A 13,663-nucleotide genomic window follows, 5' to 3' on the forward strand; every position below is an offset into this window, starting at 1 on the left:
CCTTGCCACATCTGCCTCATATTATTACTAGAAAAACAATCTTCAATCCTTAGATAGGCACTATATAGGTGATAGATAGGTGCTAGACAGGCGCTCTAAAGGTGTTGCATAGGCACTAGATCAGGGATTTTCAACCTTTTTCATCTCATGGCAGACTGCCAAGTTGCTAAAATGGTCAAGGCAGAGCATCAGTCCTTTGACCACTGACAAGTCACAGCATGCTGCTGGTAGGGGGCTCAAATCCCCCAACTGCCACACTAATGACTGGCACTCCCCAAACTCCAGCGGGCCGGGGCACAGTGGCTGAGAAGGGCTGCACTGGCTAGGTGCAGCAGGCCCTTCCAATGCCAGCCGACCCTACTGCGTGGCAGTGACGTGCTTTGCTTCGGCAGGCCTGCGTGTCGCACTGCGCGGGGGAAAGGTGCGACTCCCGCGCGGAGAGGCGCTTCTCGTCGCGCCCTTCAGACGCGCTCCCGCCTTCCTCCTCGCGCCGCGGGGCGGCCCAGCGCGGTCCTGGTGCCGCGCCCTGCGCTCCGGCCACGGGCTCGCAGCCGCCGTCCCGAGGCGGAGGCGCCGGGCAGGGAGCGGCGCGGGCGCTGCCCTTCCCCGCAGGCCGGTGCGCGGCGCCTCCCCGTCCACACGTGCGCCGGGGCGGGGCCTCCGCCGGCCTGCCTCCGCGCCGCGCCGCCTTCCCTGCGCAGCGGAGCGCTGGCGGCGGCCGCGAGAGGGGCGAGGAGCGCCAGCGGCCATGGGCTCGGAGCGCGGGGCGGCCGCGCCGCCGGGGCAGGGCCCGGGCGCGGGCTGCGCCTGCGGGCGGCGGGGCGTGTGGCGCGCGCTGCTGGGCTTCTTCGCGCTCTCGCTGGCGCTGCACCTCCTCACGCTCGGCTGCTACCTGGAGCTGCGCTCCGAGCTGCGCCGCCCCGCGCCCTGCGCCCTCGCCCGCGCCCTGCCCGACGCGCGCCTGCCCGGCCAGCCCAGCGGCGGCAGCGGCAGCGGCAGCCGGCGCGGCCGCCGACAGGTGGGTCCCGCCCCGCCCCGTCCCGTCCCGCGGGGCTTCCGGGGGCGGCAGGTGCTCCCGCCGGCCCGGCGCTGCTCGCGGGGATGGCGGGGGCGCCGCGCCGCTGCGCAGGTGCCCGGCAGGTGCCGGCCGCGGAGCCCGCCGCCCTCCTCCTGCCCGGCTCCGCGCGGTCTCCGGGCGAGCGCGCGCGCGCGCGGCCGTGCCCGGAGCAGCTGCGGGGTCCCGGCGCGGCCTGCAGGGCGGAGCGGCGCTGGAGCCCGAGGCCGCAGGCCTGCGCGGAGCAGGTCCCGTCCGCGGGGGCTCCCTGGGGCGGCGAGCGCCTGCTGCCTGCGCGGAGCCCCGCAGCACTCGGGCGCCGGGCCGCTCCTCCCCGGCAAGTCCTCCTGGGGAGGCCTGGCTGCAGCGGCCAGGCCGGCCTCTGCCTCCCCGCGCAGAGCCGCCTTCTCGCCTGTGCAGGTGGTCTTGGCTCCGCGCTCAGTTCTCCGTTGGTGTGGCGCCCTTGGCGGGTGGGCTGGACGCCGACCAGGCCTTGGCAGGAACTAGTGGGCCTGGAATGGCTGCCTGCCGGAGGCTGGGCCGCGTCCTCTTCGCCAGGGGACTGTGGACCAGGCGCTGGGCTTTGAGCCGTTCGGGACCCCCTGAAGCCCCACTGTGCCTGGAGCGGAGGGACAGGAGGGGCTTGAGTGGCTCCTTTCCCAAACTGCCCACCTACGTACTGTGTTTTTGACAGGGGTGGGTTGGGGGTCCCCCGTCTGGGCAGATGCCACTCGTCAGCCAAAAAGCAGCAGTTTAAGCACTAGGCTGGGGCCAGACTTTGGTAGGGTCCACAAAGCGCAAAGTTGTGGTCGGTGGGAAGAAGGGCGTCCTTTTGCCCATGGTCAGCTTGATCAGGAGCCCCAAGCGTCCTCTCTTCCCCACACCTCATTTTATGTGCTTTTGGCCCTCTCCTGTTGGCAGTTCTCTTCTCTAAGACCTGGAAGCGTCCAAGCCTTTCCCTTGCAGGGAAGGTGCTTCAAGGCCAGGTCACTTTTCTGCCTCCTTTTCTGCTCTTGAGATGCCCTTTTGGAAAAGCAGTGCCCAGAACGAGTGCAGCCATCCTGTGGTCTCTCCATGGTGGTGTACTGGTGTGTGTTGTTTGCCTCTGCAGATACTTCCATCTGCACCCGACTGCTGAAACATTCTTGCCAGTTCATGTTGTCTGTAAGAACCTTTTCCGGTGGAGGGCAATCGTGAGTCCCATAGTGCAGATGGGGAAAGCTGAGGCCCAGAGGGGGTGGCTTGCCCAGGCCACTCAGGGCAGAGGCATGATATGAACCAGGGAAGTCCCGCTTGGTAGTGCAGTGTCTCAGCTGTTGTACTGCCCCAGGTTGCAGGAGGTGGAGGAAGAGGAGCATGAGTGAGTGAAAGGTTCACACTGTGGCATGCAGGGCTCTTGAAATGCCTCAACACTCATTGTGGTTCTGTGATGCTGGGTGTGAGGTGCAGCCCCGTGTCTCGGTCTCAAGCGCCTTGGGGCAGCCCATGCACTCCTGGCTGCTGCCATCTCTTTCTGCACCAGGCCGAACCAGGCACCCCACTGACCTGCTCTGCAATGCAGACCAAATGATCCAAAGAAGGATCAAATGAGCTGCTCGGCTCCCAACCAAAGTGCAAAAGAGCGAGCTCCAAAACACGGAAGGTTTGACCCAGTTCTCTTTGCTCTTCTCCTCTTGTTGCTGCCTCTGGGTTACAGGGAAGCTCTCCAAGAAACGCATTTTGGAATTGGCATGCGCTGGGCTCTGAGGGCTCAGCTGAACTCTTGCCAGCCATTGCCTCTTTGCAAAGAGAGTCTAAACATCTCTGGCAAGGCCTCTCTTGGGTCTAGTTTGTCACACAAAGACAAGTTTTTCCAAACGGGTGACCCTAGCATGTGCGTATTTGTTTTGGTGAGGGATTTGACGAATGCTCTTATCTGCTATGAATTTGAGCATGATTTGCTCAAGCCCAAGACCGCGTTGTTGGATTAGAATGAGACTATTGGCAAGGAGAATTCTTGCGCAACGCAACAGTGTGCCTTCTGGCATTCCAGGGACCCCTGAGCGTACCGGCAGGATGTTTCTGGCTGGCTTTCAGTCTGCCCCAAACATCCCAGAGTTGGAGTAATGAAATCCAGCTCTCCGTGTCAGGAAAAGAGCATGTTCCTGCAGCAAGCAAGTCAGTAACCATGAGGACTTGGAGCTTGCGGCTGTTCTTAAGGAAACAACTCCTGTTTCAAATAGCAGAGTGTTTCCCCTTGCCTTGCCAAGGGTTAGCAGCGCCCACAAGGGCAACGTTGCCCTTTGTGCAGCAGGAAGAGCAAGTGGGCCCTTGCTCCCAGTGGACCGCGTGTCGTGTTTCAGACACTGCTGCCCAGAGCTCAGGAAGACCCTCAGAGCATCGCATGTGGCAGCTAGCGTTCCTGGGAGACAGGAATCTGCTCCCCACTCCATAAAAGGGATGGGGTTGTACTTTCTGAAAGCTGGAAGGGATTTACTTTCCTGGGCATGCTTGTGCTGGGCTTCAGCTCTGGGGAGGGTTCTGACCTTCAGCTGCCCGGGCTGTTGAGTTCTCCTGGATGCTTCCCCTCCTGCTTGTCACTGTGTTCCCCCAGGGCAGTGCTTTCTGAAATTATCCACCCTGAGAAGCCAGCCTTGGATCTTGGGGGTGGAGGGGGTGTGTTTGCCTTTTGACTGCAAGCCTCCAGATTTTCCCTGGACAGTCCTTGTATTTAGCCTCACTCCAGAAAGGTTCCCGCACTCGCCTGGCCATGCAGTTGGAACAAGGTGTGGAGTCCCAGACTCCCTAAGGCGTGCTGAGTTCCGAGTAGACCTGCCTTTGATCCTTTGGCCTCCTTGACTTGGGAGCAGAATTGCAGCTATCTCTGTAGGTGTGGCAACCTGTGCAGATGGCGAGGCAGGCTTGCTGGGCAGCGGGCCCTTGGGCACGATTGTGCCTTCTGCTCTCCCCACCCTTTGGCCGCTGCGTCCTGCTGAGCCCAGCCTTCCTAACCCTGCTCTGGGCTGCGGTTGTGCTTCGACCAGGCGGTTTGGATGGGCCTGCTGTCTAGTCTGCATTTTGGTTCTCTTGAGCCTTTGTGGTTTACAGGGGCTTGATTGAATCCATATTTTCTGCTTTGTATTACAAGTATGTATATTGAAGTCGAGCTGTAGAATGCTACTACTGTTGAACCTTCTGAAGTGGTGGTACCATAGAGTTTAAGCATGTGAGCCAGCGCCTAATGACTCATCGATACTATAAGGGATTATTTTTGCAGAAGAATTCAGCGCAGACTTCTAAGGTTTGACATGCATTGCTGAGGTCAGTGGCTGCCTTCCTCCCACAGAGTCTCCCAAGAGGAATGTGTGCATCGGGTGTCGCAGTACAGAGAGAGGCTTATTTAGAAATGACCAAAGAGAGAAAAATATGGTGGAGGAGAGAAAATCGACTCTGGTGCTGACCTTCTCAAATGCTAGTTCGTGGTCAGTATCGTCAGCCATTGTGGCGGAACCTGAACTGGTGTGCATTTCTTTGCCTTCCCATAGATTGCAGCCCAGGCCTGAACTCTTCTGCAGGTCTTGGAGGAGGCCATGGGCAATGCCTGGTGTCAGTCTCTCTCTCTCGCTGCTCCTGTGTCTGCTGCTTGCTGTGGACTTGCATGTCTGATAATCCCTGAAGGCTTAGATGAAAATACAAACATTTCTTAGATTCTTCCAGTTTAGATAATTACTGGCCACTTTTGAGTCTCTCAAGAGAGACTGTCATTGTCGAGGGGGTGGCATCTTAGCCCTGGGGGGTCCTGGATGAAGCACATGATCAGGACCCCTTTCCATCTGACTTTGGGCTGGGCTTTGGGACAGAAACGGCATTGGTCACCTGTTTGATGAGCTGCACTGCGGACAAGAGAGCAGGAGTGGGTCCCTGCTGGACCTCTTGGTGGCTCTGAACGCCCTTGGCTGTGGTGTCTTTCGGGTCGGTTGACCGAGCTGGAGCTTGGGGGTGTGACCTTGTGGTGGGTCCTGCTCCTTCTTGGCTGATGGGTCCCAGAAGGTGGTAATGGGGATGCCTGTCTGGCACCTTGCTGGCTGCCGCAGCACTACAGGCAGATGTGGGCGCTTTCGCGCAGGTGCAGCACCTCCCTCAGGGCTGCTGGGCCGGCAGGCATTGGCTGTTTCAGCTTCTCTACAGACCCCTGGAGCCTTGTGTGTACCGAGGCAGGGCCCTGCTGTCTGAGAGTTTCTCCATGACTTGCAGAGATTTGAGTGGAGGAGAGTGTGAACAGCTCTCCCCAAGACCAGCCTTGTGCTGATGCAGCCATGGTGCTCGTCTCAGGTACTCAAGGCAAGAAGCAACAATGGAATTCTTTTTTCCCAGAACTGCCCTGTGTCAGGGCTGTCTTCATCCCTCATCCGTTCCCGCATCTGAGTTTCTGGAGGTCAGAGAGGCCCGCATTTGACTGAATTAATTGCTTTGGACAAGTATGATTTGCTGAATGATTATTTTCTGCTTCTAGTTGCTTGCGTCTGCCTTTCACCTTGTGTGTTTTTTTGTGTGGGGTGAGGCAGTAGCAACCGGGATGAAAAACTGAAGGTGGTTTGTGCCGTGAAAGCGCAGCTGGTGGGCATGATGTAGAGTGGTGTCTTTGCATTTGTTCTCTTCAGTCTTTTCTGTTCTGGTGATGACGATGGGTGGGGAGCATTCCTTCAGAGACCACTGGGCGGGTGTGGGGCACTGCCCTGGATACATCCTAGAAACTGGTACTGCCCCAGCTGAGCACTTTGGCTGCCCCAGTTTAAAGCTCCTGGTTTTCTCTCAGCTCCTAAAGAAGGGCAAGTGCCCAGCCTCCCTTTGCAACGTGGAGGGCATGGCTTGCTTCAGAAGGTACCTGGTGTAGGTATAAAGTCCTCGGTGTCCTTGGCGTGCTGAGTGTGCTCCACTGAACTGCTGCTGTGTAGTCATGAAAGGGAGTGGTCTATGCCCCCAACTAGCTGCTGGTGCACAGCACTTTCTGCCAAAACTGCAGCTGCTCTGTACCTCCCAGAGGGTCTGTGCCCTTCAGAGGCAAACTTAGTGGTCTTGGTCTCTCCTCAGCATAAAATGGGAAGGCAGAGTGAATGTGACAAAGTTAATATGGCTGCCATTTTCTAGCATGGCTTTTGAGCCGGAGAAGGGAACCGCAGTTGTGCGTGTCGGTGTGTGATGCGGTTGCTAACCCAGGTGGTTTTAGGGTCCTGATTCTGCATGGAATCTCTGGGTATTGCAGAACATTCATCTGGCAAAACGTGAGGCTGGCACACCTTTTTTCCCTTCTGGTAGCAGCTTGCATGTAGGGAGTTTGTAAGAGGGGGATGCAGCTGGCATCAGCTGGCTCTGGGTTTTGTGCTACCAGTAACAGATACGACTCAAGCGTGCAGTCTTCCCACCTCTCGTCTGAAGGCGTTGCCCCCTGAGGCTGAGTCGGGATGTTTCTGGACTCCTTGCTAGAAGTGATGAGCGCTTGTCAGATGGGTGGTGACGTCTGAAATTTAGATTTTCTTTACAAGACCCTTTCTACTCAAATGTCACCTTCCACTGAGTTGCTTCTGAGGACTGTTTTTGCACGTGGACAGAAACGGTTGGCCTGACCTGACTGGGAATGGTCATCCTCTGACAAGAGCCTAGGAAACGTTGACAGGGAGAGAGCCGAGCTCTTTGCAAAGCGATGATGTGCTTTGTGTCGTTCAGCGATGGTCTGTGCCGAAGGGCTCGTTGGCTGGCCAGTGCCTTCTCCTCGGCCCGCTGCAAGCTTGTTCTGTGAGATGAGCATCGGAGGAGCGTTCGCCAATCCTTCCCCAAGTCTAAAACCGTCATGTGGCCACATAGCGCCTTCCCGTTCTGGCCTTCTGCATACTTCTTGCAGAAGTAACGTACCTAACTTGGCTGAGGATCCAGGTCCCCCATCCCACTCCATTTTACCCTCTCAAACAACTTGTGAGGTAGACCAGGCTGAGACAGAATGACAGGTGAAGGATCGTTGGGTGAGCTTCGTGGCCCAGCCAGGATTTTGCCCACTTGTTCAAGCGCTTTGATGCAGCAGTTTCCATCGTCTCCCCTCCCAGGCCTTCATCCCTCATGGCAAAACAGACGCCCAGAGCCTTGAAGGGTGTGTGCAAAGAGCTTTCTCTCTCACCTGGACCAGCCACCAGCTGTGCAGTCCTCTTCTCTTGCCCAGAGGATTCTCCTCTTGGATCGGTAACAATCAGCTGATCTGATGGAATCTGCCGCCATCCTCCCTTTTTTGTCCCCTGAGCTGATGCTGCGAAGGGAGCATCTGTTCTCGAGCGCATCTGCCCATGGCCTGCGCCCAGCAACTGTGCTGGTTCTTCTGCCTGCATCAACTTAGCGATCAGTCATTGTGTAGCGTTCCATGGTATTCATTATGGAGTGGCAGCCCTGGTGTAAAGTTTGTTTTCAGTGCAAAGATCAGGCGCTTTGAGGTCTGGCTGAAAAACTTCAAGGAAACCACAAGAAAGCCAGTGGGTGCAGAACTGAACAGGTGGAACAAATTTGTTAAGGCTGTTGTTGGGAAAACAGCAACTTGCTTTGAAGCAATAAATCAATCCGCAGTTCATTGTTTTCCCATTAGAGGAGGGGATCCTGGGCTGGGTTGTTTTTGGATGATCTACAATGCAGACAAAAATCTTGATGGAGCTGATCTTGGTTAGCGTTCTGAGGCTGCCGGTGCCGAGAACCCGGGAGCAGTTCCAAGCCGCAGGGAGACCTCTCTTGCAAGGCAGATGGGACTTGCCAGAGCTGGGAGACCCCTTTCTCCGCTCCCCACCCCGGCCATGCTCGTGCTGCTTTGTCGGGGCTTGGGATCAATGCAGAGCCTCTCACTACGCTGCACAGACCCCAGTGGGCTGTTTGTTTGGTTTAGGATTTGTATCCTGCCCTTCAAGCAGAATATTTCCAGGGTGGTCAACAGTAACATAAAAATGAAGCAGCCGCTGGGGGGGGGTGTCATTCCTCCAGTGGCTGCATCCAAAGGCTGGAAGTCTGGTGGGATAAATAAACTCAGTTTTTTGATGCAGTTGCCTGTCCAGGGCCAGCCCTGATGCTGGGCTGCTTCAGGAGTTAGTGGGGCCTTTCTGTGCCATTCTGATGGGCACGAGCCCTCCCTTTCTCCTTTAACCCTGAGGTGGCCACTGGGAGGAGCAGCCCAGCCTCTCAGCATGCCAAACTCAACTAAAGGTTCTTGCCCCAGACTATTTCCTGGAAGCAGAGGCAGGTGCGAGTGTGTGTATGTGTCCCGCTGCCCAGAACTGGGTTTTTTGGTTGCGGGTGGAGTCGCTGTTCTGCTTCCTGGCAGCATGAATTTGGAAACGCCTACAAGAAGTGCTTGGAATATGAGGAAAAGGAGAATCTTGCAGGGATTTGCAGAGTGTGGCTGGTGGCTGCAGAGTGAAAGACCCCTGTATGGTCTTCCTCTGCGTTCTGCTCACTGGAGTTGAAAGCACAGGCAATTGTTGTGGCTCAGTTGCATTTGCAATGCTTGTTCTTGGAACAGAAGAGCTCTCTTTGTTTGCCTTGGCATTTTTCAGGCTGTAGACACTTCTCCTCTCATTCCTCAAATCCTTTAAATGGATTGTTCTTGGACTTGCGGGCGTCCTCTCCCTCCTCTAATCAGCAGCACAGACTTGACTTGCAATAGCAGCAGATTCAGATTAATGTCCTATTGCTGACTTCGTAGTCTTGAATGAGCTTTCTGAACTTGCAGAAGTCGAGCCTCTTCAGCGTGTGCCTCTGTGCAGCGACGTTGGAAGGTGGCTGGTGTCCTGGCGTCCTGAGTCTGCTTGAGTGTGGCGGTTTGTCAGGCTGCCTCTGGAGATTCAGGAGAATGGCTACAGCACAGCCTTTGTTTGGTTTTTCTCAAGCACTGAGATTTTTATTTTGAAGGAGTGGCTTTATAGTACCGTGACAGCTGAAGAGTTCACTTGCAGAGCAAAATCTGTAATGGGATTTTGCTTTTATCACTCTAAAGTTTTACTGGAAATTATTTTTTCCTCCCGTGGCTTATTGCACAAAATTGCCCTTTAAGGAAGACAGCTGTGGGCCAGCTGTGACTCATCTGGACTGCAGAGGGAAAGCACCTGGTTCTGTCAGCCGGCCCATCCTGAAGTATGAGCGAGTCGATCGCAGTCCGTGTATTGGCAGTGTGCAACATCTTGTCCAACACTTGGCCCGCCTGTGTGCCAAGGGGGGTGACGAGGTGCCTTCTCCCCTCCCCCCGGCTTCTGACAGCTCACTCAGTGAGTGGTGGTGGCTCTTCTCGTTCAGGGCAGGGGCACAGGAAGGGGGACGTGCATTAGTTCCCAGCCTCGAATCCTGGCAGAACAGCACAGCCCGGAAAAGTGTTGGCTGCAGCCTCGAACCAGAGCCGGGGGCAGGTGCCTGGTAGCTGTGGCTGCTGCCTGTGAGAAGGCCTCTGCTAGAATGCCAAGCAGCGGGTGTCCGTGTAACTTGGGAGAGACGTACTCCTTAAAAGCCCCACGACCGATGCTGAGCAAGGCCAAGTCTGCATCACTTTCAAGGACTTGTTTGCCCCTTGGGACTTCCAGGCTGTTGGAAGAAAAATGAACTGCGAAAGAGCAGAGTGCTCTAGGCCTAGATTGTTGCTGGAAAGGAAGCTTTGGGGACACGTGGAGAGAGTAGGGCCTGGTGGTTACTGTGGGGTCAAAGGCAGGAGGGAGAAGAGTTGAGGGGAAGGGTTGGCCGGGTCCCAGCTGAGAGAAGTGGCCAGCCGTGGCAGAAACCTGAAGGCGTCTGTGACGGGCATGCCTGGGGAAGGGGGGTGATAAATGTCACGGCTAGAAACACACCCACAGAGGCAGGGAGGGCAGGTATTGGGGGATGTCCTGGCAGTCTGGGGTATTTCTGGGATAGATTGTGGGAAGTTTGTTGTGTTGGGTTCTGGCACACGGATGCACACACGTGCTCTCTGCAGATGGCTTTGCTTGCTTGGCTGTGAGAGAGACGAAACTGATTTGGTTTGCATTCCAGAGATTGGCTGTGCAGAAGATCCTGGTGGGAAAGGCATTGGAGACCCGGAATCCTGGAGGGTGGGCCTTCCAGCACCAAGAAATGCAGGGACTGGGATTCAGACCCCCGCAGATCAAGACTCCTGGGTGCTTCTTTGCCTTTAGAGCCAGGCTGAAGGCGGGGCTGTCCGGGTGTCTTCCTGAGTCACCTCACGGAGGAGAGGCAGTGGCGGCAGCAGCAGCAGCTGCTATGCAATCCGGAGCACTTCCTCTGGCCGGCTGAGGAGTGCCGAAGCTATTCCTGGGGGGCCTTTGCAGATTGTCCCTGCGGCCGCCCCTCTGCAGGCTGTGGCAGTGCTGGGAGGGCTCCCAAGGGCTGGCTGCTGCCAGTCGCCAGCCTCTCCTGTGTCTTCGGAGTCTTCCAGGAAGCGGGCTGCCAGTGGCGATGAGGCAAAGGCTCGGTGCCGCTGTCAGCATTAGGATGTTTCCATCTCCCGCTCTCCTGCGTGCGTCCAGTTGGCCTCTTCTTGGCCACAGAGCAGACGGGGTCAGAAGTGCCGCGTGCGGAACTGTTCTGCTTCCCCGGAGGACTGCAGAAGGTACCCTTGGGGAGAGAGTAGTCGAGGAGTGGGAGGGGGCAGCTGCTGCTGGGGAGGGGTCCTCCAGCAGCAGCTGAGCAGCCTTTCCCAATGAGTGCCGTGCACTGCTTGTCTGGAGGAATGGGTGCCCCAGGGTGCCCCAGGGCCCTCTGTGCCCGGCCTTTTGATCAGTGCGTTGTGAGGCAAGGCTGGGGCAGCAGGCCGACCCCTGAGAAATCGAGCCAGAGCTCCAGAGGACCTCGACGGCTGGTTCGGGGCCCTCTTCCACGGATGGAGGTTGGATGGAGATGACTGTCGACGTAAACGCAACCTGGAGGCATAATTTCAGGGTGGGGCAAGCAACCTACCTTGGCTTTCAGCACCTGTGAAAGTGATCCAAGTGTCCCAGCAGAGCATCGGCCGAGCCGAGCCAGCATGAGATGTAACTGCCAGGAGAGGAGGAGACTGCCAGATCGTGGGAAGGGAGACTCTGCTCCCCTCTGCACCAGTTGAACCTCGCCGGGGACCCTGCGTCCCATTTTGAGTACCGGGTTTTAAGAAGGAAGGCGAGGCTCTGCCCAGCGTGAGTGTGCTTGGTGTTCTCGCTTAGAACCTGTTTGGGCATTTTGTGTGTGTACTAGTGGGGCAAAGGCACGAGTGAGGCCACAGATGGCATCTGAGGCAGGGGCTGGTTAACGAGCCCCCTCCCTGGAGGTGCTTCCATCCGTGGCTGTCGGGCAGTAGAGAAGAGCAAGGGGTGAAAGTGGGGGCCCCGGTGCTTCGTTGAATGGTGGATCCGTGTGCTGGTTTTCTAGGATGCTGTAGCCAAGAAGGGTAATGAGAGTTCCCAGGAATTGGGTGCCCTTCGGGGAGAAAGGCGGAATTCAACTCTAAAAGAAATAAATAAAATGACAAAACGAGCGCAGGAGACCTCCCGTCCTGAACCCTGCATCGCAGGCAGGATGGTCCATGTGGAGCCTGGGGAGCCAACCCGTTGAACGTCTGGCCAACTCGGGTCAACTCTGTGGTTAAACTCGAGCTCCAGAAGTGCTCGGGCGTCTTCAACAGGCTTGGATGCCTTTCGTGCAGAATAACTTTGCTGTGAACTCTTTTGGTTGGACAGTGGTACAAATATCCTTTTTTATCATCAGAGCTGCAGTTGACCTGCGAGGAAAGTAACAGAAGTGCAGCTGGTTCTGCCTCCATGGCTCTGGCCTCGCTGGGCAAAGGCAGAGGCTTCTGCACTTATCCTCTCGCTCCTTTTCCTGTCTAAACTGCCCTGCACTTCTGTTTTGAAAAGCAGTCTCCAAGTGTGCACGATAGAGATGTGGCAGGATTATCCTACAGCAGGAAACTCCTCAGCTGGGGCCCAGAGGGGAGAAGCGGAGGGCCGTGTGGCTCGGTGGTGATGCTCTTTTTTGGCACAAGGAACCGGAGCCCGGTTTCCTTGGCAGATGCCAGGGAGACTGGCACCAGGCCATGGCAGTAGCAGGGAATGGTGTACCCTGGGAGAGGGCACAAGCTGTGCCCTGCTTGGGGGCCTCCTGGAGCAGCCATTTTCAACCACTGTGCCGTGGCACACTGGTGTGCCGTGAGTGGTCCACAGGTGTGCCACAGGAATTTGGGGGAAGGTCATTTATTAGTAGGGCCAACGGGAGATGTGAGCCAGCATGGTGTGCCTTGTCAGTTGTCAAAAACCTGGTGGTGGCCTTGCCCATGTTAGTGCCTTGTCAGTGTGCCGTGAGATGAAAAGGTTGAAAATCCCTGTCCTGGAGGCTCCTGGCTGGGAGCAGGTTGTTGGACTGGAGGAACTGGATCCAACAGGCTGCCCTGACCCTGCTTTGTGAAGCAGCCAGTATCCCTCTTTCAGGCTGGAGGCTGTTCTTAATCTCAGTGTCTGTGGGATTTCTTGCTCGCTCGCCTGCTCCTGGCAGTGCCATGTCCTGTGCCAAGGGCAGCAGTCTAAACAAACCACTCCCAGCTCCGCAGGCTTCGTGTTCAGGCAAAGACTGTCTTTCCTCCTCTCTCTCCCTCCATGTACATTATAATATATATTTGGAGCAGTTATATGATCTGGCAATCAAACTACTGTTGATGCTTTAATTACTGCCTCTTAAGGATGTCATCTGCATTTTTAAAAATACACTAAGAGGGAATGTCAGTCTTGGGACAGAGAAAGTGTAGTAATTCCGCTGTAGTGCTGTAGCATCTGATAAGGAGCGCTTGGGGGTGTTTGTTTAAAAGAAATGGCCAAGAATCGGGTCTTGTCAGGAACTCAAGAAGGAGTTTGGCTGATGAGTCACAGGAACGGAGGACTGAGTGGCACTGACGTTCTGGGGGTAGCCCTGGACTGTGGGCAGCGATGGGATCGCCCCCCCCAACAGGCACCGCCATTGGGGTTCTCTTCCTCCCCCTGAATCTGGATTGTGAGACGGAACAACGCGCTTCACATTCTCTGCTTTGAGGCCCACGGCGGTGGGGCAGCTGCAGTCCTCAGAAGCCACCTTCTTCTCCCCCTCCCTGCAGGAGCAACACAAGTGCCCCTGGCTTGTTTGCACTGCAACTCTGGCCACAGGACACAATCATAAGCACAGGCGTTTGAGAGGCCCACTGGCAGGAGGTGGTGGGTGCAGGCAGGCCTGTTTCGTTGCCGGGAATGGCCTGTGACCTTGTGATGGCCGCCCCACAGGTGAGAGCCCTGCATCCCGGGGGGGGGGGTGGCCCTGCCCTCTGCTCACCAGAGCTCTGCTCTCAACAAGCCTTTTCGAGCCTGTGCAGTCCTCTTGCTGTGGGTGCCGCTTCCGCCAGCCTGGCCATGTGCTGCTTGGTGCAGGCTTCTGAGGGCCAGGCTGCTGGACGGGGGCGCTTTTCATGTGGTCTTGGTGAAAGAAGAGCTGGCCTTGTAGGAGCCGGGCAGCAGGAGGGAGGACGGCAGGCATAACTGATGGGAGGAGGAGGAGGAGGCTGCGGACAGAGGAGGGGGGCTGTCACAGACGGAGTCAGGGAAGTGGAGCTGAGAGGCGGGGTCCTCTGGC

The 13,663-nt window shown here is 56.8% G+C and overlaps 1 protein-coding gene across 1 annotated transcript in view; it reads left to right on the forward strand.

The window, feature by feature from the left end:
• Positions 1–748: 748 nt before the first annotated feature.
• The window catches only part of EDA (ectodysplasin A), a 42,920-nt gene continuing 30,005 nt past the window's right edge, over positions 749–13,663 (forward strand). The window contains exon 1 of the mRNA XM_066640211.1: positions 749–1,018. Within this exon, the coding sequence (XP_066496308.1) occupies positions 749–1,018 (270 nt within the window). The remainder of the gene's footprint in view (positions 1,019–13,663) is intronic.

The sequence above is a fragment of the Tiliqua scincoides genome, chromosome 12 (genome assembly GCF_035046505.1).
Source record: "Tiliqua scincoides isolate rTilSci1 chromosome 12, rTilSci1.hap2, whole genome shotgun sequence".
Lineage (NCBI taxonomy): Eukaryota > Metazoa > Chordata > Lepidosauria > Squamata > Scincidae > Tiliqua > Tiliqua scincoides.